Source organism: Mytilus edulis, chromosome 13 (assembly GCF_963676685.1).
Source record: "Mytilus edulis chromosome 13, xbMytEdul2.2, whole genome shotgun sequence".
In the NCBI taxonomy this organism is placed as follows: Eukaryota; Metazoa; Mollusca; class Bivalvia; order Mytilida; family Mytilidae; genus Mytilus; species Mytilus edulis.
In genome coordinates this window covers 73,701,556-73,729,474 of record NC_092356.1, presented here as the reverse complement: position 1 = coordinate 73,729,474, position 27,919 = coordinate 73,701,556, and the positions used below count along the sequence as shown (strand labels likewise).

At 33.4% G+C, this 27,919-nt stretch overlaps 1 protein-coding gene across 1 annotated transcript in view; it reads right to left on the bottom strand.

Annotated features, from left to right (window-relative positions):
- LOC139501914 (sushi, von Willebrand factor type A, EGF and pentraxin domain-containing protein 1-like) overlaps positions 1–27,919 on the bottom strand; it is a 97,099-nt gene that overhangs the window by 5,584 nt on the left and 63,596 nt on the right. The window contains exons 43-59 of the mRNA XM_071291217.1: positions 22,035–22,217; positions 21,506–21,619; positions 19,922–20,035; positions 18,836–19,009; positions 18,368–18,580; positions 16,644–16,757; positions 15,702–15,815; positions 15,493–15,606; positions 13,854–13,973; positions 11,152–11,322; positions 10,845–10,865; positions 9,858–10,046; positions 8,779–8,946; positions 7,924–8,145; positions 7,550–7,663; positions 3,766–3,888; positions 680–697 (exon numbers count right to left, since the gene is read on the bottom strand). Of these exons, the coding sequence (XP_071147318.1) occupies positions 680–697; positions 3,766–3,888; positions 7,550–7,663; positions 7,924–8,145; positions 8,779–8,946; positions 9,858–10,046; positions 10,845–10,865; positions 11,152–11,322; positions 13,854–13,973; positions 15,493–15,606; positions 15,702–15,815; positions 16,644–16,757; positions 18,368–18,580; positions 18,836–19,009; positions 19,922–20,035; positions 21,506–21,619; positions 22,035–22,217 (2,286 nt within the window). The remainder of the gene's footprint in view (positions 1–679; positions 698–3,765; positions 3,889–7,549; positions 7,664–7,923; positions 8,146–8,778; positions 8,947–9,857; positions 10,047–10,844; positions 10,866–11,151; positions 11,323–13,853; positions 13,974–15,492; positions 15,607–15,701; positions 15,816–16,643; positions 16,758–18,367; positions 18,581–18,835; positions 19,010–19,921; positions 20,036–21,505; positions 21,620–22,034; positions 22,218–27,919) is intronic.

Below are 27,919 nucleotides of genomic sequence, written 5' to 3'. Positions count from 1 at the left end.
TAAAAAATTGAATCGCAATTTCCCGTCGATATGCACAACTACATAGTTTGTCCTTATTATCTGAAAAGGTTTCGTGAAATTCTGTTGTGTAGTTTGAGAGGAGTTGCGATGACAAACTGTTGCAGTAATACATTAAAGTAAATAAGTTCAAAGGGGCGTAACTCCTAGAAAAAAAATTGTATCGCAATTTCCAGTCAATATGCACAACTACATAGTATTTCCTTATTATCTGAAAAGGTTTCGTGAAATTCTGTTGTGTGGTTTGAGAGGAGTTGCGATGACAAACTGTTGCAGTAATACATTAAAGTAAATAAGTTCAAAGGGGCGTAACTCCTAGAAAAAAAATTGTATCGCAATTTCCAGTCAATATGCACAACTACATAGTATGTCCTTATTATCTGAAAAGGTTTCGTGAAATTCTGTTGTGTGGTTTGAGAGGAGTTGTGATGACAAGAAACAGGACTGACGGACTGACGGACGGACGGGTCAAAAACATTATACCCTCCGCAACTTCGTTGCGTGGGGTATAATTACAGGTTATAGTTTTAATATTACTCAAAGTTTCTTTTAATTGTTTTTTTTTAAGTCATAATCAATATATCAATAATTCTAGGTGAATATTTCTTTAAATCCTGATTGAATAAGAAAGCCGAACAAAATACTTCTATTTCCTACTTACACTGCATTCCACCGGTATCTGAAAACATAAAAACACATGATATGATTAAGTACATACAACATTAATATATACATATACAGTCAACTGATTCCATAACTGAAACATGTGCAAAACAAAATTTCTTTCCTTTCTATAGTTAAATTTTAAATTTTCAAAAAGCTCTGCATTTTCAGTAAACATGCTACTTCAGGAAAAATCAGCTGTGTCCATGTCATATTTTTTTTAACATAACATATCTTTTTAGCAATGTTGGCAATCTTTGTAGGCCAGCAGGTTTATTGATATGCTTCTTATAAATTTTCATTTAACTAAAACTTCATTCACTTAACTTGCATAACATCATCAATTTCTAAAGTATGCATACCTGCCAACTTTTGATAGTGCCCATGGGGGTTTTAGTGCGCGACAACAATTTCAAAGGTTACAATTCTTTGCAACGACTATTTTGCTTTTGCTGTTTTTGGTCTAGAAAAAGTGTCATATTTGTAAGATGAGCTTACATGCCATTTACTTAAGTTTATTTGCATGATTCTAGTTATTATATATCAGTAGAAAAGATGAACATGTAGCTGCAAGACCAGGAATTAATTTCATGTGTAAGGATATTAAATAACTGTTGACTTTTCCAATTTAAAATTATGCACAAAGAAAGACCTTTATCAGGTTGGGAACAACACCTAGGGGTATTCCCTCAATGTAAGGACATTAAAAACCACTTTTTAAGTAACAAGAGTGCACACGCTGAAATGTCTCGCCTTCTTTACTAATTATTGATATTATGTTGATAGTCCTAAGTATAAAGCTTTATTAAAAACTGTCACATAAACTTAGCATTAACCAAGATAACTAAACAAAGACCAATGAACCATGAAAATCAGGTCAAGGTCAGATGAACCATGCCAGGCAGACATGTACAGCTAACAATGCTTCCATACAACAAATATAGTTGACCTATTACTTATAGTTTAAGAAAAATAGACCAAAACACAAAAACTTAACACTGAGCAATGAACCGTGAAAATGAGGTCGAGGTAAAATAAAACCTGCGGGATTGACATATAGATCATAAAATATTTCCATACACCAAATATAGTTGACTTATGGCATAAAGTATTAGATAAAAAACCAAAACTCAAAAACTTAACTTTGACCACTCAACCATGAAAATGAGGTCAAGGTCAGATGACATCTGCCTGCTAGACATGTACATCTTACAATCATTCCATACAACAAATATAGTAGATCTATTGCATAAAGTATGAGAAAAACAGACCAAAACACAAAAACTTAACTATAACCACTGAACCATGAAAATGAGGTCAAGGTCAGATGACACCTGCCAGTTGGACATGTACACCTTACAGTCCTTCCATACACTGAATATACTAGACCTATTGCTTATAGTATCTGAGATATGGACTTGACCACCAAAACTTAACCTTGTTCACTGATCCATGAAATGAGGTCGAGGTCAAGTGAAAACTGTCTGACGGGTATGAGGACCTTGCAAGGTACGCACATACCAAATATAATTATCCTATTACTTATAATAAGAGAGAATTCAACATTACAAAAAATCTGAACTTTTTTTTCAAGTGGTCACTGAACCATGAAAATGAGGTCAAGGACATTTGACATGTGACTGACGGAAACTTCGTAACATGAGGCATCTATATACAAAGTATGAAGCATCCAGGTCTTCCACTCTCTAAAATATAAAGCTTTTAAAAAGTTAGCTAACGCCGCCGGATCACTATCCCTATGTCGAGCTTTCTGCAACAAAAGTTGCAGGCTCGACAAAAATGAGCACAATATATTCATATTATTTGAAGAAACTTTTCCCACAGAATTGTACATCTTATGATCTATCTGGTATAATATGGTCAACACATGTGCAAGAATTTTGGTATGTTCTCGGCCTAATATATCATGTATATCTTCTTTATTTTTCAAAATAATTGGATCCTACATTTAGAAAAGTAGTTCTAAATATAATGTCAGAATTTCCCATTTTTAAGTTAAATAAAAATCTACATTTTTCATTTTTCACAGAAGTAAAATGACCCCTTGACTAAGGGAAGTCTCTCTTCCTTGGACACAGTTCAAAATCGGGAACCATCATATTTTTCGTGTAGATTTTCACAAAATCGTGTTTTAGAGGTTTTTTCCGATCGTGCAATCGTGACAAAGGGTCAAAATCGTGTAATACACGCCTAAATCGTGAAAGTTGGCAGGTATGAGTATGTGCATTTGATCCTCATGAATATTTATAAATGTATATGTATCTTTTTTTCAATTCTTATGCAATATTGTGGCAGGAACATTGGAAACTTTACTAAAAGAGCACTACTTTAGGAACAATTTAATAAAAGAATAACATTTGTTTAAGTTCCTTATTGTGGTTTCCCACGTTTTGTTTAGGTATAGTGGGAAAATGTTGAATTGACGGGTACGGGTGGTATGAATATATAATAGGGTCACACATAGTGACCAATGGGTATACTTTCTGGTAGTAAAGCATAGGGTCACTTTCTAGCTGTCGTGCAACGAGTGAACACTCAACTTTCATTTTTGATGTACATGTATATAAGTTGATATTTTTATTGCATTCAATTTGACAATACACACTTGTTTAAGGTGTAGGTTAGAGCACCTGGCCCTGGAGATGGGATTGCACACTTGGCATCCACTGACAAAGGTTTCTAGAGCTTTTTGGTCGATTACATTGTTTTTTATCTCTAGTTGTTCCTGGCCGGCCCCGACTGTTTATGAAGGGGTGCATTCAGTCGGAAATTTGGTTTTTTGTGTATTTAGGATAATACATACATAGGAAAAAATGATGTTTGAATATGCTTTGTAATTGTAATAATGATGATATTATTATTTGTGATAATTTATAATACAATCTGGCGTCCATCGAGCATGACGGGCTGTCCACAAACTAAGATTATATTTGCGTTGTTTATATTTGCCACAAGTATGTAGATAATACTATGTAATTAATCCTATAAGCATTAGTAAACTACTCAATTGTCAAATGTCAACCCAACTGTTTATCTTAATATATAAAGAGATAATAGACATACCCATGTCTTCACAGTGGTCACCTGTGGCACCATCGGCACATTGACAAGTATACTGGGTGGCATCCTGTGAATCCACAACACAAGTTCCACCATTACAATCCACACCATAACAGCTGTTCCGCACTGGTAAATATTAATTCTTATGCAATTAGTTTGTAACATTAATTTTCACTGGACGTTAACAAATATTTTGAGGGGTTAGATTCCACTTTCTACCAGTCCGTAACTAAGAAAGCCACCATTTTGAATTGAGATTTTTTTGGGGTATGTAATTTTACAAAAAATAAACAAGTCTTAGATGCATGATTTTTTTTTATAAGTTGTTAGTGGCTTTGAACTAGCTGTCATATAACTGTGAGTACTCTCAGAAATGTTCCTACTATCTTTTTGTTGTCGGGATGTGTAAGTACCTGGCCACGTCTACCTGTATTTTTGTCTGATATGTTAAGTCTTTTTCAACTGATTTTTATAGTTCATTCTTATTTTGTACTGTTATACCACTGTCCCAGGTTAGGGGGGGGGGGATCCCGCTAACATGTTTAACCCCGCCACATTATTTATGAATGTGCCTGTCTAAAGTCAGGAGCCTGAAATTCAGTGGTTGTCATTGGTTTATGTGTTACATATTTGTTTTTTGTTCATTTTTTTATATAAATAAGGCAGTTAGTTTTCTTGTTTGAATTGTTTTACATTGTAATTTTGGGGCCTTTTATAGCTGACTATACAGTATCGGCTTTGCTCATTATTGAAGGCAGTACAGTGACCTATAGTTGTTAATGTATGTGTCATTTTGGTCTCTTGTGGACAGTTGTCTCATTGGCAATCATACCACATCTTCTTTTTATAAGATAATAACATTTTGAGCCTCAAAATTTTCTTTTTGTTTATATTTAAACCATTCTAAGGCGCATGAAAAGTAAAAATACATTTTTAGTAATCATGTTTGACATCTAGAGTATACATATGACGTCACATTGTTAAGATGCTAAAGACAATGCAACAGTTTCTCCGACTTTTTCATTTATGCCATTTTTTAGGTCAAAATATTATTAAAAGACTTTTAGGCCAACTAAAATTAATTAATAGATTTTCATCCAAAGTTTTGAAAAAAATGGGGTGGGTGGGAGGATTTTATTTTTTAAATTTTATTTAATTTGAAACCTTCTTGTGGCATGAACTTCATATATATGCAAGTGTTATAATTACAAAATGTAGCTTATACCATGAAAATGTGTAAACATGTATAAAGAATCGTACATATTTTTCATAATTCTTGAATAAACATCTCTGATTTGCAATGACTGTTCTACATGCAATTGCTACTTTAGAAACCTATTTTCAGTAAAGTACGGGTAAAACCATGGAGAAATTCTCTATTCAATTTGACTCCAAATTTATGTTGTTCTCTAAGCGATGTTTTGTAGTCCCTACAAACTTATTCAAATGCAATGGTATGCAACACAAGTATTATGAATGAAATGAAAACTCAAACAAGTGTTGGGAATAGTAAAGTTGCGTTTTTAAGATTCTCAAGTTATGCAAGAATGACGCATATACAATCATTGATAATTACATTGTAAAACATGAAGTTGTTTAAATACTCTTTTAATGGTATATTGTGTTTTTAAACAAAAACAATAGCCATAGGTGAATCTAAGGGTTTTCTAGTACACAATGTGTAAGTTTGCCGACTTTTTGAACTCAATATACGGTCATAGATCTGACAAGTTAATTCGTGCTTTTGTCAATTTCTTTAATTCAGTTATATTTTTTCTACCAATTTGTTCCACGATTCTTGTAGATCTGACAAGTTAATTCGTGCTTTTGTCAATTTCTTTAATTCAGTTATATTTTTTCTACCAATTTGTTCCACGATTATTGCACTTTGGAAATCATTCACAGCCCAAATTTGCTTACACAAAGTCAATGTATTATTAAATAAATCCACAATTTTCTGATGAAAGAAATTTCCAATTTGTGACATACCGCGATTTGCGTTCTTGGACACAGCGTATTTAATACTCATAACCTGAATATTTCATGGAGATATTAACTGTATTGTATTTTAAGCTTAACCTTCGTAAAACTTGATTTTACTGTCGCAAATATCTGTTTACCTATCTCCGCTTTGTGTTACTATGTAAACTGAATTTGCGAAAGTAAAATCTACGTTTTATAAAGGTCAATCTTAAAATACAATACAGTTATCTCCTAAATTTATTACATTAATATTGATAAAAGAAATAGTAAACAAAAGTGGAAACTTGTTCATGACCATATCTAAATATCCATCCCTCCATATGGTCCGAGACCACTATTATTTCGTAGTGTATTTCTATTAGACAATCAAAAATTATAAAAATCCCACTTGCGCTTTCTCAATAATATTTTTAGTGTGTTGTACTACTTTTGGGACAAATGATATTAAAATTATAGTAAACTTCACTAGCACTAACTCAAAATATGGACAATTTTATGTTAAGGGGGTCTTGAAATCTTTTCACAGCTTCCGAAATGCTAATTTTTAACCTTTTTCAACTGGACCAAATCACTACTAATTTTTTGACAGTGTCATTTCATCCCTGACTTGCTATTCGAGGCATAAAACATAGAGTAATACATTTGGAAGGGGTAGAAAAAACATTGGCAAGTAACACACTGTCCACACTAGGGACTATATTCGTGGACAAGGAAAATCAAGGGACGACAATTGTGGTCTGGGGCCATATATGATGATTTTTAAGGAACACTGGAAATTTGTTTTTACATAGACATTTACTTTTCTTGTATTAATCAATTTGAGTTAGACATCTGTTTAGTAATGAAGACTTTGAATCCCAGATGACTTCTGTTTTGATAGGTTGCTGTCTCATTGACATATAAAACAAAACTTCTTTTATTCATACTTTGTAGCTTATTTGATAAGTATCCCATGAATGACCTTTAAAAAGTCTCTCTTTGTTTACATCATTTCTAGTAGTATATTTAATGGGATCTTAAAGATTTTAATTTTTTTTTAGCTGAACACTTCAATTCAGTCAATTTATTTAGGAATTTCTAAAACCAAACACATATTTTGTCTATGTTATTGATGTGTTTGTCTACAATCAGATGTTACTATCATTAATTCTGTCTATGTTATTGATGTGTTTGTCTACAATCAGATGTTACTATCATTAATTCTGTCTATGTTATTGATGTGTTTGTCTACAATCAGATGTTACTATCATTAATTCTGTCTATGTTATTGATGTGTTTGTCTACAATCAGATGTTACTATCATTAATTCTGTCTATGTTATTGATGTGTTTGTCTACAATCAGATGTTACTATCATTAATTCTGTCTATGTTATTGATGTGTTTGTCTACAATCAGATGTTACTATCATTAATTCTGTCTATGTTATTGATGTGTTTGTCTACAATCAGATGTTACTATCATTAATTCTGTCTATGTTATTGATGTGTTTGTCTACAATCAGATGTTACTATCATTAATTCTGTCTATGTTATTGATGTGTTTGTCTACAATCAGATGTTACTATCATTAATTCTGTCTATGTTATTGATGTGTTTGTCTACAATCAGATGTTACTATCATTAATTCAAGTATATAGGTAAACTGGTCTATTTTACAGACCAGTACTTTGACCTATAATAGTTTAATTCTACAAATTGTAACTCAATGGATTGAGAGTTGTCTCATTGGAACTCATACCATATCTTCTAGCTAGTCAATCTAATATCTATATAAGAACATTTGTAATATTAACAAGTTACTCACCTTGCTCACAATTGTCTCCATAAAAACCTGACACACATGTACATTCATAGTCAGCAATACCATCCGTACAGGTACCACCATTTAGACAAGGTGCAGGTGAGCAATCGTCATATTCTGTAAAACACAATTACAAGTGGTCAGGAATTAAAACTGACGACTCAACTTTCTGCCCTCAACATAAATATATTTTGGAAACAAATAATTTCTATATTTCATAGAAAATGACAGTCATTGAAAACACACTGTTACATGGCTTACAGAATTGTTGGTATAAAAATAAATAGGTGTTTTTGTTTTGATTGCTGTCTTATACAGAACAAAATGCAGAACTTTTCTGGCATATTTATAGAAGACAATTAAGTCTCCCTTCTTACCTCTAATGAAGCATACTTGGAAGTCTCCCTGACATCCACTATCTACCCAGATATCTTTACGTTCATTGTAACCAAAAGTCTCATTCTTCACACATGGTGCTCCAGTTAAACGTTTGATGATTTCCATCGAGTAGATCAGACTGTCAGGTACCATACCAGTCACATTACAATTCTCTTGGTCATACTGCCAGCTCTCACATCGAACCTCTTGACAACCTCCAGCTAGGAAAATACAATACAAATCATTGGTAGACTCAAGGTTAAATTCTGTGATTGCAAAGTTTTTAATTTATTAGATGCTCAATTTATCTAAAAGTTGATTAAAATGCTTTTGGAAGGCAAAATGTACAAAAGAATGATAAACTTAAGTAGAAACCAAATTAACATACTGTGGCTTCATCAGTATTTGTTGGATACCAATTTTCGTGGATTTCATGGGTACGGGTGAACCACGAAATTAAATGTTCAACAAATGATAAATTTTCTAAGGCTTTTATGCAGACTTTCACAAACTCACCAAATCAGATATCCAAGAACATGTAAGTTTTCTGGAATCAACAAGAATTGGTGCCCACGAAAATAAATGAATCCACAGTAAAGAGATTAAATTACCATGCAAGGGTCAATAGCCAGTCAAGATTGTTAAACAATTTTTTAGTAGCAACACTTTTAGAATGTTCCTCTTAAATTGGCTTGTTTAGCAACCATTTTTTTCCTCTTTCAAATATATGTTGCCTCTATTACAGCATTGAAAAAATTATAAATGTCTAAATTTGCAATGTCATCGACAAATATTTTTAAAGTTGACACCTGAATCTGAAATTTGAAACATGTCGATATAAAATAAACGTGTACCTTGACAAAGACTCCTTTCACATGGTTCAGTCTTTGAACCTTCTCCAACACAGTCAGCTCCATTGTTTTGTGGGGTGGGGTTTGTACAAGTTCTTGTTAGTACTTTGGTTCCAGTACCACATGATTCTGAGCAGGGTCCAGCTGACCAGTCTGACCATCCTCCATCCACTGATTAAATAAAAACAATATATGATATCAAAATATGGAGAAGTGGTATGATTGCCAATGAAACAATTGTCCACTCAAGTTGAAAAAGCTGATGTGAGCAATTTCCGGCAACAATAGATACTGCTGTACACATAGATAAAAGTCCCTAATGTCACATGGTGCGTTAATACAATCTTAACAAAGTTAAGATTGTATTATACACATTTTAAAGTAATGATGATATTTTTACAAACATCTTTTATCTACATACTTGTTTTCCTACAATATGATGCAGCTAAAAAAAAAAGAAGTGGAATGATTTAGACATCTGTTTTAATTGGTGTTTTTGTATATTGTATCATATACATGTACCTCTAATCGTCTTATGTATCTAATTGCCTTATGTTCTTGTATTGCTCAATTGGCATCTGTTTTACAAAGACCTAAATTCATAACTATTAATGTATACAGGAGACACACCATAGTAATGATTTAGGTGTAGATTGTTTATCATATATTGTTACACTGTACATTTATTAATTTTTATTAAATGTAGAAGGTCCTATAACAACAACTTTTTAAGGAATGCTCCAGTAATTTATTGAGATCATCATGTTTTGGTGGCTTGGCCACCATCATATCGATCTCTATAAATTACAGGAGCATTCCTTCAAGTGTGATTGTTACCTGATCTTCCACATTTTATGTTTTTATCTTAAAGACCCTGCATCCCGAGGTATCCACTTTATGTAATCTACTGACAGAATATATTTACCAGACGATTGTTCATTTTTTTTGTTTATGTTTTTATTTATGTTTTTGTTTTGTTTTTCTAATGTTGTGTTTGTTTTAACAATTCATTATAAAAAAAATATTCTGAACATACAAATGTTTTAATCTTTGCACTTGTAAAAATATATTTATAATCTTACCATCTGCGTCTCCAACATCTTCACTGTCACATGGTGCATTAGAATCACATTGTTTACTGGTATCATCCCAGTTCTCTCCCTCCATACAGTATTCCAACAGGGCACCAGTGAAATCATCTCTACACATATAGTAACTGGTACAATCTTCTGGATTAGCATAGGAACCAGCAGCCTTGCCGGTACAGAATTCTGTTAAATAATATTCCATATATTTCAGAGAATGACTTCTAATCAGACACCTATTGTTTTTGTTAACTTTTTTTAACATAACACAACATCATGAACATATACTTCATTTTGGCAAAGTTTATAATTTTCAATTTAGACTCCCATACCACCTTAAGAATATTAACTCATAGAATTAGCATAATAAATCAAACTTTTGAAAAAAACATCAATCTGATTCAAACATTTTTTTCCTAAACTGACATCTTCTTTTTCATGTTTGTTTTTATCTCTTTCACACATTTTTTTTACATCCTCCTATCTTTAGAGTTAATGTCCACATTGGACTATAAGGATTTAAATTCTAATAATAACTTCTATTGTTAGTAAATCTATTTCAATTATGTATACCACCTCCATTTTCATTTTGACTACAAAACAATAGACCACTTTCAAGTTCATCTCGTCAATTATACGCGCCTTTATGACGTCATTTACCAGATAGAGGGGGTCGCCTGTATCCCTGCACTATTTACGTTCATCAAGGGTCTTGGTGATCGTCATTGTGCAGGATAAACTATAAATAATGGTTGTTCTGTAGGTACTTAATGACAATTCCCTAATGACATCAATGCTGATTGTCAATTTTGAGAATTCAATGTGTCGTATAATTCGTACAATATAGAATTATAGTTTTCCAACCACTCGCTCAACATTGGAATGGAAGTGACGACGCCCCTAAACGCACAAATGACGTTCACTAAAACCAGAGTTTTTGACGGAAATGCATCGAACTCGAAAGTTGTCTATTGAATGACTTACCTGTATTTGTATCAGATGGCCCTGTAGAGAATTACAAACTAGATCTTTAATTTCATGTTTAATTTACAACAATTTGCCCCATACTATTTTTTTCTGTTCTTTTATTGGTTGTTTTCAGATTTTGGGCGACAGCTAGGGACAAAAGACAAATACAAATACAGTTTTATTCAAATTAAGAACTCCTTTTTCATTAAAATGACTTGCTGGCCTGAATGGCATTTTTGAATTTTCACCTTTTTCTGAATATACCATCAATCACTGTCAATAATAGATTATAGAATTAATTATTATTATTTTCAGCACTTACATTTACAGTCTATCAAATTGCATGACTGCGTTTTTGCGCCTTCTCCTTGGCAAACGCTTCCCTCACCCTCTGGTGGTGGACTGGTACAGGTTCTAGTACTTGTCTCTATTCCATCACCACAGGTAGCTGAACATGGAGACCAGTCACTCCATTCACCCCAGGCTCCATCAACTATAAAATTGACAAAATGTTAAAATCTAGGAAAATGACTGTTACTCTATACACGTTAGATCTACCAAACATATATATAAATCTCAGTTCACTCCAATTTGTTACGATCTTTTATCCTGATATTAGCAAGATCTCAGAATTTATAGGACTTTGATAGGTCTTGATGTGATATGGTACTTAGACACCCTTGGCTCTCAAATGCTTAATGCTTTGAGTCATCTATTCTCCAGAAAGGAGATTCAAGAACATCAGATTTATATATGGTACTTAGACACCCTTGGCTCTCAAATGCTTAATGCTTTGAGTCATCTATTCTTCAGAAAAGAGATTCAAGAATATCAAATTTATGTATGGTACTTAGACACCCTTGGCTCTCAAATGCTTAATGCTTTGAGTCATCTATTCTCCAGAAAACAGATTCAAGAATATCAAATTTATATATGGTACTTAGACACCCTTGGCTCTCAAATGCTTAATGCTTTGAGTCATCTATTCTCCAGAAAACAGATTCAAGAATATCAAATTTATATATGGTACTTAGACACCCTTGGCTCTCAAATGCTTAATGCTTTGAGTCATCTATTCTCCAGAAAACAGATTCAAGAATATCAAATTTATATATGGTACTTAGACACCCTTGGCTCTCAAATGCTTAATGCTTTGAGTCATCTATTCTCCAGAAAACAGATTCAAGAATATCAAATTTATATATGGTACTTAGACACCCTTGGCTCTCAAATGCTTAATGCTTTGAGTCATCTATTCTCCAGAAAACAGATTCAAGAATATCAAATTTATATATGGTACTTAGACACCCTTGGCTCTCAAATGCTTAATGCTTTGAGTCATCTATTCTCCAGAAAACAGATTCAAGAATATCAAATTTATATATGGTACTTAGACACCCTTGGCTCTCAAATGCTTAATGCTTTGAGTCATCTATTCTCCAGAAAACAGATTCAAGAATATCAATTTTATATATGGTACTTAGACACCCTTGGCTCTCAAATGCTTAATGCTTTGAGTCATCTATTCTCCAGAAAACAGATTCAAGAATATCAAATTTATATATGGTACTTAGACACCCTTGGCTCTCAAATGCTTAATGCTTTGAGTCATCTATTCTCCAGAAAACAGATTCAAGAATATCATATTTATATATGGTACTTAGACACCCTTGGCTCTCAAATGCTTAATGCTTTGAGTCATCTATTCTCCAGAAAACAGATTCAAGAATATCAAATTTATATATGGTACTTAGACACCCTTGGCTCTCAAATGCTTAATGCTTTGAGTCATCTATTCTCCAGAAAACAGATTCAAGAATATCAAATTTATATATGGTACTTAGACACCCTTGGCTCTCAAATGCTTAATGCTTTGAGTCATCTATTCTCCAGAAAACAGATTCAAGAATATCAAATTTATATATGGTACTTAGACACCCTTGGCTCTCAAATGCTTAATGCTTTGAGTCATCTATTCTCCAGAAAACAGATTCAAGAATATCAAATTTATATATGGTACTTAGACACCCTTGGCTCTCAAATGCTTAATGCTTTGAGTCATCTATTCTCCAGAAAACAGATTCAAGAATATCAAATTTATATATGGTACTTAGACACCCTTGGCTCTCAAATGCTTAATGCTTTGAGTCATCTATTCTCCAGAAAACAGATTCAAGAATATCAAATTTATATATGGTACTTAGACACCCTTGGCTCTCAAATGCTTAATGCTTTGAGTCATCTATTCTCCAGAAAACAGATTCAAGAATATCATATTTATATATGGTACTTAGACACCCTTGGCTCTCAAATGCTTAATGCTTTGAGTCATCTATTCTCCAGAAAACAGATTCAAGAATATCATATTTATATATGGTACTTAGACACCCTTGGCTCTCAAATGCTTAATGCTTTGAGTCATCTATTCTCCAGAAAACAGATTCAAGAATATCATATTTATAAAGTGTTATTTTTTTTTTATTTTTTTCTTCATAAAACTGCATTTTAATAAAATTGAGAATGGAAATGGGGAATGTGCCAAAGAGACAACAACCCGACCATAGAAAAAAACAACAGCAGAAGCTCATAAACAGGTCTTCAATGTAGCGAGAAATTCCCGCACCCGGAGGCGTCCTTCAACTGGCCCCTAAACAAATATATACTAGTTCAGTGATAATGAACGCCATATTAATTTCCAAATTGTACACAAGAAACTAAAATTAAAATAATACAAGACTAACAAAGGCTTGTTTATTACTCAAATTGATATAGTTCAGAGTAAATTCTATTCCCATAGTAAAACACAAACAAAAACTATAAATAAATAAATATGTTTAAATTAAAACATAAGAAGTCTTGCTGATAATCATGGATGAAATTTTTTTAGCGAACTTGTCTACCTGGTTTTAATCCAGCATGACTGAAAGAATAAAAAGATTGGAACTTTTGAGAGAATTGGTGAAATCAGCATTTAAATTACATTCCCATGTGACTCACAAAAGACAATGCCAATTAGACACTTACGATTTTGACAGAATTGTCCATAATATGCAGTACTTTGGTCACAATTACATGTGAATGTTAACAGTCCATCTTGACATGAACCTCCATTAAGACAGTTTACTCCATCACAAAAATCTATATCTAAAATAGAAGTAAAATATGCTTACATTTCAATAACTTATTAGGGACGTAGATAGGAATCTAATAAGCTGTAATGGGCTGATTTTTGAGCTAATGCTTAAAATCAGATTATTAAATAGTATAAATCTGCTGCAATTATTTGCACCTGTCCTAAGTCATTTTCCTGATGTTCAGTACTTGTTGTTTGTTGTTGTGGTTTATAAGTGTTTCTTGTTTTTCTATATAGATAGACCATTGGTTTTCCCGTTTGAATGATTCTACGCTAGTAGTTTTTTGGGGCCCTTTATGGATCTTTATAGATTGCAGTTGGGTGTGAACAAAGGCTCCGTGTTGAAGACCGTAATCTATAATGGTTTACTTTTATAAATTGTGGTTTGGATGGAGAGTTGTCTCATTGGTACTCATACAACATCTACTTATATGGGGACTTTGTCCCCAATAACAGTAGAAAAATCAAAAAAAAATAAATTTAAAAATCAGGAAAATTTTCCCAAAATTTTCATTGTACTAATGAACTCAAAATCGTTTAATTTTTTTTATGTCATGTTTTAAATTCCCGACTCTGCGCAGGAATCTACAATGTACTTCCTTTTTCCAGTCTTGTTTGCATGAAACTTTGAGTAAAATATATATTTATCAGTCTAGTATAAAATAGGAAGGAACGCAATATCAATTTCATTTTTAATAATTCCTTGATATGAAAAAACGTTACCTGATGATAGCGTTTCTTTGTTTACATTGCATATAACGTCACAACTAAAATCCCTAACAACAGAACCAAAATCAGAAACGTTACAGTATTTCCGTTTGTGAAATTCAAATATGTTTGAATTAAAAAAAAATCATACAGACTTTGTCCCCTTTCACAGGTAATGCCTGCCTCATATTATCTTCATAAATGCATTTTTGCCAATATGTTACAAAAAATATAATTTTATGTTAGCAATGCCACTTCTTCCCCTGTATCGTTTGCCCTTAAGTTGCTAGTATTAAGTATATAAGATAAATATCTGATGACATAATACTAAGATTTATCTCTTTCATATGTTAATAATCTTAGCTGGTAAAGCAAAACAATTCACATTTTATACCTATTTAATGAGAATTGACTTATTCAGATTATCTATTGTATTATGGGAATGATACTGCTTTGACTGTTGAATCTACTACTGATGTAATTTACCAGGATACTAAAGCTGCTTCCTGACTAAGTCACCTCATATATCATATGAAATACCTCTTTTCTAATGGATTCTTAGTATGAATTTACATGTGTATCTACATTCAAATTATATCTCAAACCTTTTTCACCATTAATGGCATTATGATCAGGTAGTACAATTAAAGCTATTTATATGTCATATCTATGACTTAATATTCTGTGTTAATTACTAGACATCAGTTGTTCTGATTGGTGATGATGGTACAGTAACCTTATTATTGCTTATATCTATGTCGTATGGTGGATAGTTGTCTCCCTTTAGCAATCATACCAGAAGTCTCATATTATTTATCTTACCTATTTCACAGTGTTCCCCAGTATGTGAATCTGGACAGGTACATGTGTAGCTGTTTATATCATCTACACATGTAGCACCATTCAAACATGGGTTGTTTTCACAATCATCAATACCTGAAAAAGAACAAAAGCATTAAGGACCCACAATTCTGACATTTTTTGTCAAATACAACTAATGTCAATATTCCTAGTGTAAAAACTGAACTTACGAGTTTCACAGAAATCTCCTTCAAAGTCCTCAGCACAGTTACAGGTATATGAAGACAGACCGTCCACACATGTAGCACCATTCTCACAGTCATTACCAACACAGTTATCTGTGTCTAAAAATCAAAATGAGAATTATTCAGTGGACATGATTGTATTTCATATCTAGAAGGTTACACAGTTAAGAAAACAGTTATGTTATGTTAATAGTATGTTCTATGGTAAAAGAAAAGGACATGTCATCTATTTCTTGTCACTGTAAAAGTGGGATTAACAAATTTCACATACATTACTGTAAATTAAGATAACTATTTTGAGCTTTTTATTATTGTGACTGGGTGAGCATCGTAATAATAAGAACTGGATTTCTGTTATTTGGTAGATATAGATAAAGGAAGATGTGGTATGAGTGCCAATGAGACAACTATCCATTTAAGTCACAATTTATAAAAGTAAACCATTATGGGTCAATGTAAGGTCTTCAACACAGAGCCTTGGGTCACACCCAACAACAACCTATAAAGGGCCCCAAAATTACTAGTGTAAAACCATGCATTCAAACGGGAAAACCAATGGTCTAATCTATATAAAAACGAGAAACAAAAAACACTTATGAACCACATTTATAGATGACAACCACTGAACATCAGGTTCCTGGCTTAGGACAGGTGCAAACAATTAATTATTGTTTGCAGATTTTCTTAAAATCGCAATAATTAATCTCTCACTTTTGTCCATTTTTCAAAAATCACAATAATAAATGCATACAATTCATGAATTTCACAATCTTTCTTTTCTGTTATCTATTAACTTGAAGTAACGGTAAAAAAGGTGGTTAAAAGTAGGATAGCTGTAAACTATTTTTTTTAAAGAGGAATGCTGTTTATTTTCTTGACAGGAATACAAACTTGAAAAATAAGCATTAAATGATGAAAAATACTTACTAGTTTCACAATGTGTTCCTTCAAAATGTTCTATACATTCACAACTGTAGGACAGGAACCCATCAACACAGGTACCACCATTCTCACAAACTATACCTTCACATTCATCTATTTCTATAAAAAGAAAAGAAATCATACATATAAAAGACTGCATGTATGAACCAGTCTGCCGATATCCAAGTGACCCACAAATGCAGATGAAATATAAAATTCCATGGGCTTGTTTGCAATATTTTTATGACAATAGTTTTACAATCTTTGCCCTACAAAATTGGCATGTACATGCACATGAAAAATTTCATCGGTCAATCAGAGTATGATCAGTCAAGAAATAAGCCTAATTGATGTTTGCTTAAAAATTAAGAAAAACAGGCCAAAACACAAATACTTAACACTTAGCAATGCACCGTGAAAATGAGGTCAAGGTCAAATAAAACCTGTGCGACTGACATAAAGATCATAAGATATTTCCACACACCAAATATAGTTGACCTATTGCATATAGTATTAGAAAAATTGACCAAAACTCAAAAACTTACTTTTGACCATTGAACCATGAAAATGAGGTCAAGGTCAGATGACACCTGTCAGCCAGACATGTACACCTTACAATCATTCCATATACCAAATATAGTAGACCTATTGCATAAAGTATAAGAAAAACAGACCAAAACACAAAACTTAACTATAACCACTGGACCATGAAAATGAGGTCAAGGTCAGATGACACCTGCCAGTTGGACATGTACACCTTATAGTCCTTCCATACAACAAATATACTAGACCTATTGCTTATAGTATCTGAGATATGGACTTGACCATCAAAACTTAACCTTGTTCACTGATCCATGAAATGAGGTTGAGGTCAAGTGAAAACAGTCTGACGGGCATGAGGACCTTGCAAGGTACCCACATACCAAACATAGTTATCCTATTACTTATAATAAGAGAGAATTTAACATTACAAAAACTTTTTTTTCAAATAGTCACTGAACAATGAAAATGAGGTCAAGGACAGTGGACATGTGACTGACGGAAACTTCATGACCTGAGGCATCTATATACAAAGTATGGAGTATCCAGGTCTTCCATCTTCCAGCTTTTAAGAAGTTAGACAAAGCTGCCGCAGCCATAGCCTCCGTCGCTAGATCACTATCCCTTTGTCAAGCTTTCTGCAACTAAAGTGTATTCATAGTACAGGCTTGTGGATGCCACACTATCATTTTCTATGCTCAATTGATGGTGAAATTGGGGTCAAAACTCTAATTTTGCATTAAAATTAGAAAGATCAGATCATATCATATCATAGGAAACATGTGTATTACTATCATAGGTGGGGCATACAAAATATGTTCCACAGATTACCATGCATTTTATCATTTTTTTTGAAAAATGCATGGCAAATCTTCATTTTGACAAAGTATTACAAAACTGTATCAGAGAAAAGATATACTAATGATCCACCTTAATAATAAATAAAACTCAAAACTACTAGTATATTCTTTTCTATGCCTGTCATACAAATATTCTCCTGTAGTCCTAAAAAGTAAACGGTTAGATGGACCATACAAATATATCTCCTTATGACTTCCCACAAATAAACATCTTTGGTGCTAGTTAAATGGTATTTTTTTCAGGACCTCCAGAGCTTTTAACCTGACCAGATATTTTGTGAAATTGATCAGTACCAAAACATAGAACAGAACATCAACTATATAACAAACCTGTACACACAGGCTCCTGTCCATCCCATCCACCTCCTAACTCACAGTTCCTGGTCAGATCTCCACCGGTCAATTCATAGCCAGCATTACAGGTGTATGTGATGGACTGACCGGGTACAGAGTTGGTATTGGTATTGAAACCAAAACCTCCCAGCTTGCCAGACCCACCAGTACTAGAATGAGCAGGGGCAGATGGCTTCACACATTCAATTACTGAAAATAAAGATACATATTCTTTGAATTGATTATGATTCATGGGATACCAATTTTTGTAAACATTAAGGTTCATGGCAAAGTTAATGACTAATTTTAATGTTTAACATAGTACACACTTTTGGGGTCTGAGCATTTCTGATGAAGGTTATACAGATAAGTGCTTCAGACATTTATGCCCCATTTTCATATTTATACTAATTCTTAAAAGTCAATGTCAACATGCAACGACTAGCTACCATAACTGGTACCTACTTGAACAAGTTGGCAAAGTTCCATCCCAGGATGGTCCAACAACACAGGTCAGGAGAGAATTTCCGTTCAGCAAATAACCAAAATTGCACTCATATTCCACTGTATCACCAACCTCAAGTCCTGTAATTGTAGCACTGGCATGTGTAATAGTCTGGGGGTCCTCACATGGGATTTCTGGAACAAAATTAAAGTTGTCATTATAAAAATATTTTTGAAAGTATGTGAGTATGTAAATTTATTTAGAGTTTTCATCTAACGTACACAAACAATTGAAAAAAACAAAGGGGGTAGAACCTTTATCGAGACTCCAGGATCAGGTTTTTTAGGCTCGGTTTCTGGGATTGATCATTTTGGATTCTGGGAATCCTTTTTTTTTAATTTCAGGATGTCAGGATCTAATTGTTTTAAATTCATGACCTTGGGATTTCATATTTCAAAGACTGGAATGTTGGGATCAGGACCCCCACCTTATATGTTTAAATTCACCTCAATTAAAATACACACAAATTTGTCAACACAAATATAGGAGAAATGGTGTGATTGCCAATGAGACAATATCAAAAAGCTTCTAACCTTAACAGATGGTGAGACACATTTGGCTGATTAAACACAAACAAAAATATCTTTCCAGGAAAATGGAGGAATTGGTTACAAGTTACTTCAAATATACAACCTAACAATTATTTTTCCTGGAACAAAAGGAATGGTCTTGTTACAATTTTGACTGCACAACCTAACGATTATTTTCCCTGGAACAAAAGTAATGGTCTTGTTACAATTTAGACTGCACAACATAAGGATTATTTTCCCTGGCAGAGAAGGAATTTTGGCATTACAATTATAAAGCTCATATTATAGATGACATGTGTACTAAGTTTCAAGTTGATTGCACTTTAACTTCCATGAGCAAAAACTTTAACCTGAAGGGGGACAGACAGACGGATGAACAAAAGGTCACACAGACCAGTATAAACATAATGTACATAAATGGGGCATAAAAATGACAACAAAATACAATTTTCTTTTGGTTTATCAGAAATAACATGCAGTTAACAAATGTGTAGCAGACAAAATATAAAACTTCACCAGTTTCACAGTGTGTGTCTGTATACCCTGTGGCACAAGTACATGTGTACCCATTAACTAGATCATTACAGGTGGCTCCATTCTGACAAACAGCAGTGGCACATTCATCAATATCTAAAATAAAAACATTACATTTACTGTCTTAACTGCTATTATAGATCATATTTTGACAGATTCTTCTGCTATTAATAGGATTTTTAGTAGTATCCAATCTTAATCTTTCATAGTTTTCAGGATGTATGGTAAAATCTGAACAAGTCTTCTTTCATTGGCAATATAATTCTATAAAGAGTCACATTTGATGGTTTATAATTAATAGATCTAAATCTAAAAAAGTTTTACTAGCCCAGCTAATTTGGACAAATATATCTGAATTAACCCACATTGTGTTATCTTTTATTAGCCAATAGAGTTATTCAATAAAATGACTTAATCGCATAACTTATACAGCATGTCTGAATCTTGCTTTTTTAAACCTTAAACCAATCACAATGTGATAATTTACTCTCGGTGCAATAAAAGATTAGAGTGAGTCTCGAGACAAGATGTAGTCAAGTACTTCCTTTGAGTTGAGAGCATAGATAACCTACATATCACTATTTTCCAGGGCTATATTTGTCATATCACTATTTTCCAGGGCTATATTTGTCATATCACTATTTTCCAGGGCTATATTTGTCATATCACTCTTTTCCAGGGCTATATTTGTCATATCACTCTTTTCCAGGGCTATATTTGTCATATCACTATTTTCCAGGGCTATATTTGTCATATCACTCTTTTCCAGGGCTATATTTGTCATATCACTCTTTTCCAGGGCTATATTTGTCATATCACTCTTTTCCAGGGCTATATTTGTCATATCACTATTTTCCAGGGCTTTATTTGTCATTAGCTCTTCAAGTGATTTAGTACTTATACATCCCTCTGACTTCAAATGTTTTGCTTTGAGAGTTCCTGATGAAGGTAAATCAAGAAAACCCTTTCAGAAGCATGAAATTATTTAACGTAATGTTTTCTATTTTTTTAATGACGTTGGCATAAGATTTCATCGTGTTATCACTATACTAGATTGAATGTGTCTAAAGTACACAGATGCCCAACTCGCATTATCATTTTCAATGTTCAATGTGAAATTGGGTAAAAAATCTAATTTGGTATCAAAATTAGAAAGATCGTAGGGAATATGTGTACTAAGTTTCAAGTTGATGGACTTCAACTTCAACAAAAACTACCTTGACCAAAAACTTTAACCTGAAACTCATACTTTCATTTCTATGTTTAGTGGACCATGAAATTGGGGCAAAAATCTAATTTGGCTTAATGAAAGATCATATCATAAGCAACAAGTGTATTAAGTTTCTAGTTGATTTGACTTCAGCCTAATAAACTACCTTGACCAAAAACTTGAATCTGTAGCGGGATAGACAGACTAACAGACGCATGGACGGAAAGAAGAACAAACAGACCAGAAAACATGATGCCCCTCTTCTTCATCATAGGTGGGGCATAGAAATCACTATAAGTCGAGTTGTTTGAAATGGAAAATTATCACACAAAAATATCAATAAAAACATATCATACTTATTTCACAGTCGGTTCCTTCGTATCCAGGCATGCATGTACAACTGTAAGCATTCACTTCATTATGACATGTAGCTCCGTTTTGACATGGAGTTGTCAGGCACTCGTCAATGTCTAAAATTATATATGCATTTCAATATAAAAGAAATTAATTCCTTTTTTATATTGAAGTATTTTGTTATTCTTTTATTCTTGTAAATTTGTCAGTAGAAAGGAACTTTAATTTTTTAGTTCAGTTGAACTTGATGACATCTACTTCAATGATACAGGAATAAACTGTAGGATGTATAGAAACTTCTGATTATTGATTTCTATCTATCTGTGATGATTGGTGAAAATATGAAAATAGGTAAGAATCTTTAATTAAAGCATTATTATGTGTATATAAGATTTTAAACTGACATTTTAAGGTAATCATGTTGACAATCTACTACCTAGCTGGGATATTCTGGCTCATCCTTGTACACTCAACACTGGTACCTAGCCTACTGTTTATCTTTAAACATGATGAGTGGTAAATAGTTCTTACCTTCACATGCTGGTGGAGGTGTTGGCCATGTACCACCAAGCTGACATATTCTGGTTCCCAAATCTCCAGCTGGTAACTGGTAACCAGGTTGACATGTGTATGATACCTCTGTTTCTGGTACTACAGTATCAGTGGATGATGGAATTGTGAATTGATTATATCCTGATATGTCACATTTAATCACTGTAGAAAAAAGGTAAAATGAAAAAAAACATTACAACCTATGCAGTAATCAGACATTCATTCAAATTTTTTTAAATAGACATAGATAGATGTGGTATGAGTGCCAATGAGACAACTCTCCATCATTTAAAAAAAATTAAATGACTTAGTCCTATTAGAAAAAAGGAGATGTGGTATGATTGCCAATATGACACCTCTCCACAAGAGACCAAATGACAAATTAACAACTATATGTCACTGTACGGCCTTCTACAATGAGCAAAACCCATACCTCATAGTCAGCTATAAAAGGCCCTAAATAACAAATGTAAACAACTAAAAAAAGAAAAAGCTAATGGCCTAATTTTGAAATAAAGGAACAAAAAACAAACAGGTAACACATCAACAAAACAACAACATCTGAATTACAGACTCCTAACTCGGGACAGGCACATACATACATAATATGGCAGGGTTAAACATGTATCAGATTGGTTATAAAAAATCAAAGTGCTGGATAGCACCTATGGAAAGTTTGCAACTGTAGATGTGAATTATTTCAAATATGAACTTAATCACAGCTTTGATGTTTTATACTTAATCATTGTCTCATCAGCAATTATCAAAAAACATTTTTTTCAATATGTTTGTTATGTAAATATTTTATATTTTCTATTGCAACCTTCAACTGTAGATTATAAAAATGCAGGTATAAAGAAAGCTCTGTTAAGGTGGCTTGGGGTCTTAATAAAAATTCATAGAAGTTTTTAATAATTTGTCAAAATTAAGTTTTTATCCTGTTTTTTTTCAAAAGTATAATAAAACTAGATGTGTCAAAGCAACATGAATGGCCCCATCTCAAAAAGTTGAAAAATCTGCAATTTCAATAACACATTTGGACACAAACATGATGGTAGTCTCACATATAAAAAATCAGCTCAAAATCTGGAGGGGTATAGAAAAATGTCCATATAACTGTGATTTTCAACAATTTTCAAAGTTGTGAACAAATAAATCTCACATATCAAAAATCAGCCCAATATTTGAAAGCATTTAGAAACAAGAGGCTCTCAAGAGCCTGAATCACTCACCTGGTAAACAATGCCTTTCGGCCATGTTTTTTGACGAAATAGAAAATAAAACACAAACTTTATTTTATACACCCTACTGATCATTCAAATGAAGTTTGGTTGAATTTGGTTGAGTAGTTTTAGAGGAGAAGATTTTTTAAAGTTAGCGAATATGATGAACAAATTGTGAAAAATTGTCATTAAAGTACATTTACCCCTTAAGGGGTCAATTGACAATTTTGGTCATATTTAACTTATTTGTAGATCTTACTTTGCTGATCATTTTTGCTGTTTACAGTTTATCTTTATCTATAATGATATTCAAGATAATGACCAAAAACTGCAAAATTTCCTTAAAATTACCAATTAAGTGGCAGCAACCCAACAATGGTTTGTTTGATTCGTCTGAAAATTTCAGGGCTGATAGATCTTGACCTAATGAACATTTTACCCAATGTCAGATTGCTCTAAATGCTTTCGTTTTTGAGATATAAGCCAAAAACTGCATTTGACCCCTATGTTCTATTTAAAGTAAGGGCGGCCATGTTTTTTGACGGATCAAAAATCGAAGCACACACTTTGTGCAGGATAATCTAAGGAACTATCATGCTAAGTTTTATCCAAATCCATTCAGTAGTTTCAGAGGAGAAGATTTTTTAAAGTTAGCAAATATGATGAACAAATTGTGAAAAATTGTCATTCAAGGACATTTACCCCTTAAGGGGTCAATTGACAATTTTGGTCATATTAACCTATTTGTAGATCTTACTTTGCTGATCATTTTTGCTGTTTACAGTTTATCTTCATATATAATGATATTCAAGATAATGACCAAAAACTGCAAAATTTCCTTAAAATTACCAATTAAGTGGCAGCAACCCAACAATGGTTTGTTTGATTTATCTGAAAATTTCTGGGCTGATAGATCTTGACCTAATGAACATTTTTACCCCATGTCAGATTGCTCTAAATGCTTCCGTTTTTGAGATATAAGCCAAAAACTGCATTTGACCCCTATGTTCTATTTTAAGTAACCGCGGCCATGTTTTTTGACGGATCAAAAATCGAAGCACACACTTTGTGCAGGATAATCTAAGGAACAATCATTTTAAGTTTCATTCAAATCCATTCAGTAGTTTCAGAGGAGAAGATGTTTGAAAAATTGTTAACGACGACATACGACGACGACGACGACGAAGGACGCCAAGTGATGAGAAAAGCTCACATGGCCTTGTAGGCCAGGTGAGCTAAAAAGGTCTGTAATAACTGTTTAATTTTCTAAAATTTTTCAAAGTCCAAAGCCCGTAATTTTGGCAAAAATTAGCCGAATAGAACAAAATTTTTAATTGATCTGTAACTCATCTTGGTGAACTCACATGCCAAAAATTATCCCAATATCTGAAAGCGTTTAGAAACAAGAGGCTCTTGAGAGCCTGAATCGCTCACCTGGTAAACAATGCCTTATTGAACATATTGAACCATGCCAGGCAAACATGTACAGCTAACAATTCTTCAATATTACAAATATATATGACTTACTGTTTATAAATAAAGAAAATGAGACCAAAACACAAACACTTAAAACTTAGCAATGGACTGTGAAAATGAGGTCAACCAACAATGGTTTGTTTGATTCGTCTGAAAATTTCAGGGCTGATAGATCTTGTACCTAATGAACATTTTTACCCCATGTCAGATTTGCTCTAAATGGTTTCGTTTATTAGATATAAGCCAAAAACTGCATTTGACCCCTATATTCTATTTAAAGTAAGGGCGGCCATGTTTTTTGACAGATCAAAAATCGAAGCACACACTTTGTGCAGGATAATCTAAGGAACTATCATGCTAAGTTTCATCCAAATCCATTCAGTAGTTTCAGAGGAGAAGATTTTTTAAAGTTAGCAAATATGATGAACAAATTGTGAAAAATTGTCATCAAAGGACATTTACCCCTTAAGGGGTCAATTGACAATTTTGGTCATATTAACCTATTTGTAGATCTTACTTTGCTGATCATTTTTGCTGTTTACAGTTTATCTTTATCTATAATGATATTCAAGATAATGACCAAAAACTGCAAAATTTCCTTAAAATTACCAATTAAGTGGCAGCAACCCAACAATGGTTTGTTTGATACGTCTGACAATTTCTGGGCTGATAGATCTCGACCTAATGAACATTTTTACCCCATGTCAGATTTGCTCTAAATGCTTTCGTTTTTGAGATATAAGCCAAAAACTGCATTTGACCCCTATGTTCTATTTAAAGTAAGGGCGGCCATGTTTTTTGACGGATCAAAAATCGAAGCACACACTTTGTGCAGGATAATCTAAGGAACTATCATGCAAAGTTTCATCCAAATCCATTCAGTAGTTTCAGAGGAGAAGATTTTTTAAAGTCAGCAAATATGATGAACAAATTGTGAAAAATTGTCATTAAAGGACATTTACCCCTTAAGGGGTCAATTGACAATTTTGGTCATATTAACCTATTTGTAGATCTTACTTTGCTGATCATTTTTGCTGTTTACAGTTTATCTTCATCTATAATAATATTCAAGATAATGACCAAAAACTGCAAAATTTCCTTAAAATTACCAATTAAGTGGCAGCAACCCAACAATGGTTAGTTTGATTCAGCTGAAAATTTCTGGGCTGATAGATCTCGACCTAATGAACATTTTTACTCCCGTCAGATTTGCTTTAAATGCTTCCGTTTTTGAGATATAAGCCAAAAACTGCATTTGACCCCTATGTTCTATTTTAAGTAATGGCGGCCATGTTTTTTGACGGATCAAAATTCGAAGCACACACTTTGTGCAGGATAATCTAAGGAACAATCATTTTAAGTTTCATTCAAATCCATTCAGTAGTTTCAGAGGAGAAGATGTTTGAAAAATTGTTAACGACGACGACGACGATGGACGCCAAGTGATGAGAAAAGCTCACTTGGCCTTTTAGGCCAGGTGAGCTAAAAAACCCTGTATAACAGTGATTTTCAACAATTTATCAATGTCCGAAGCCCCTAATTTCAGCAGAAATTAGCAGAGCAGAGAATGACGGAATTACAGACAAGGGTAAAACTATATGGCACCGACAACTTTGTTGGGGGGGCCATAAAAAAGTATGGGTGCTCATACTTTTTTTTAAGCTACAGGTTGTGTCAAATTGTATGATTTTGTATAGATTATTTATTGAAAATCCAATTTTGAGGGAAAAAAATAAAACTACATCATAGAGTTTTCAAATAAAATTTGAGAATATAGCTCATATAACATGCTTTCAGATAAAAAAAACTAAACTAGAGGCTCTCAAGAGCCTGTATCGCTCACCTGACTCTACTTGGGTTTTTGAAATCATATAAAAAAAGATAAAATTTCGCTACAAAGTAACAACACATGGCCAATACCTCATAAGGAAAGGAACATTCATGATATGTTTGATTTCATTCAATTCAGTGGTTCTCTAGGAGACTTTTGTATCCTATACTAAGCCCCCAGCTGGCGGCAATCTTTGATGATGGATCAGCTACAAAGTATCAACACTTGGTCAGCAGCTCATAAGGAACATTTATGCTATGTTTGATTTCATTCCATTCAGCAGTTCTTTAAAAGAAGAAATTTGTATGTATTTCCCACAGGATTCTATGTTAAACAAAGTCCCCCTCTGGCGGCCATCTTGGATGATGCATCGGCTATAAAGTAACAACACTTGGTCAGCGGCTCATAAGGAACATTCTTACTATGTTTGGTTTCATTCCATTCAATGGTTCTCTAAAAGAAGTCATTTGTATGAATTTCCCATAGGGCCCTATGTTAAACTAAGTCCCCTGTTGGTGGCCATCTTGGATGTTGCATTCCCTACAAAGTTACAACACTTGGTCAACACCTCATAAGGAACATTCGTGCCATGTTTGGTTTTATTCCATTCAATGGTTCTGTAGAAGAAGTTATTTGTATGCATTTCCCATAGGGCCCTATGTTAAACTAAGTCTCCCACTGGCGGGCATCTTTGATGATGGATCGGCAACAAAGTAACAACACTTGGTCAACACCTCATAAGGAACATTCGTGTCATGTTTGGTTTTATTCCATTCAGTGGTTCTCTAGAAGAAGTTCAAAATGTAAAAAAATAACGACAACGATGACGGACCACAGACGACGGACGACAAGTGATGAGAAAAGCTCACTTGGACCTTTGGGCCAGGTGAACTAAAAATAAGGTCCAAAGACTTGTTTTCTTGCAACATATCAAAATAGGTAAATTCACCTATATGAGTGGTAAATAGTTCTTACCTTCACATGCTGGTGGAAGTGCTGGCCAGGACCGTCCCACTTCACAGGTCAACACAGATTACTAACTTGAACATACTGGTATAATTCCTCTCCAGGATGGTTCCACTTCACAGGTTAACACAGAATACTTACTTGAACATACTGGTATTATTCCTCTCCAGGACGGTCCCACTTCACAGGTCAACACAGAATACTTACTTGAACATACTGGTATAATTCCTCTCCAGGACGGTCCCACTTCACAGGTCAACACAGAGTTCTTACTTGAACATACTGGTATAATTCCCCTCCAGGACGGTCCCACTTTACAGGTCAACACAGAATACTTACTTGAACATACTGGTATAATTCCTCTCCAG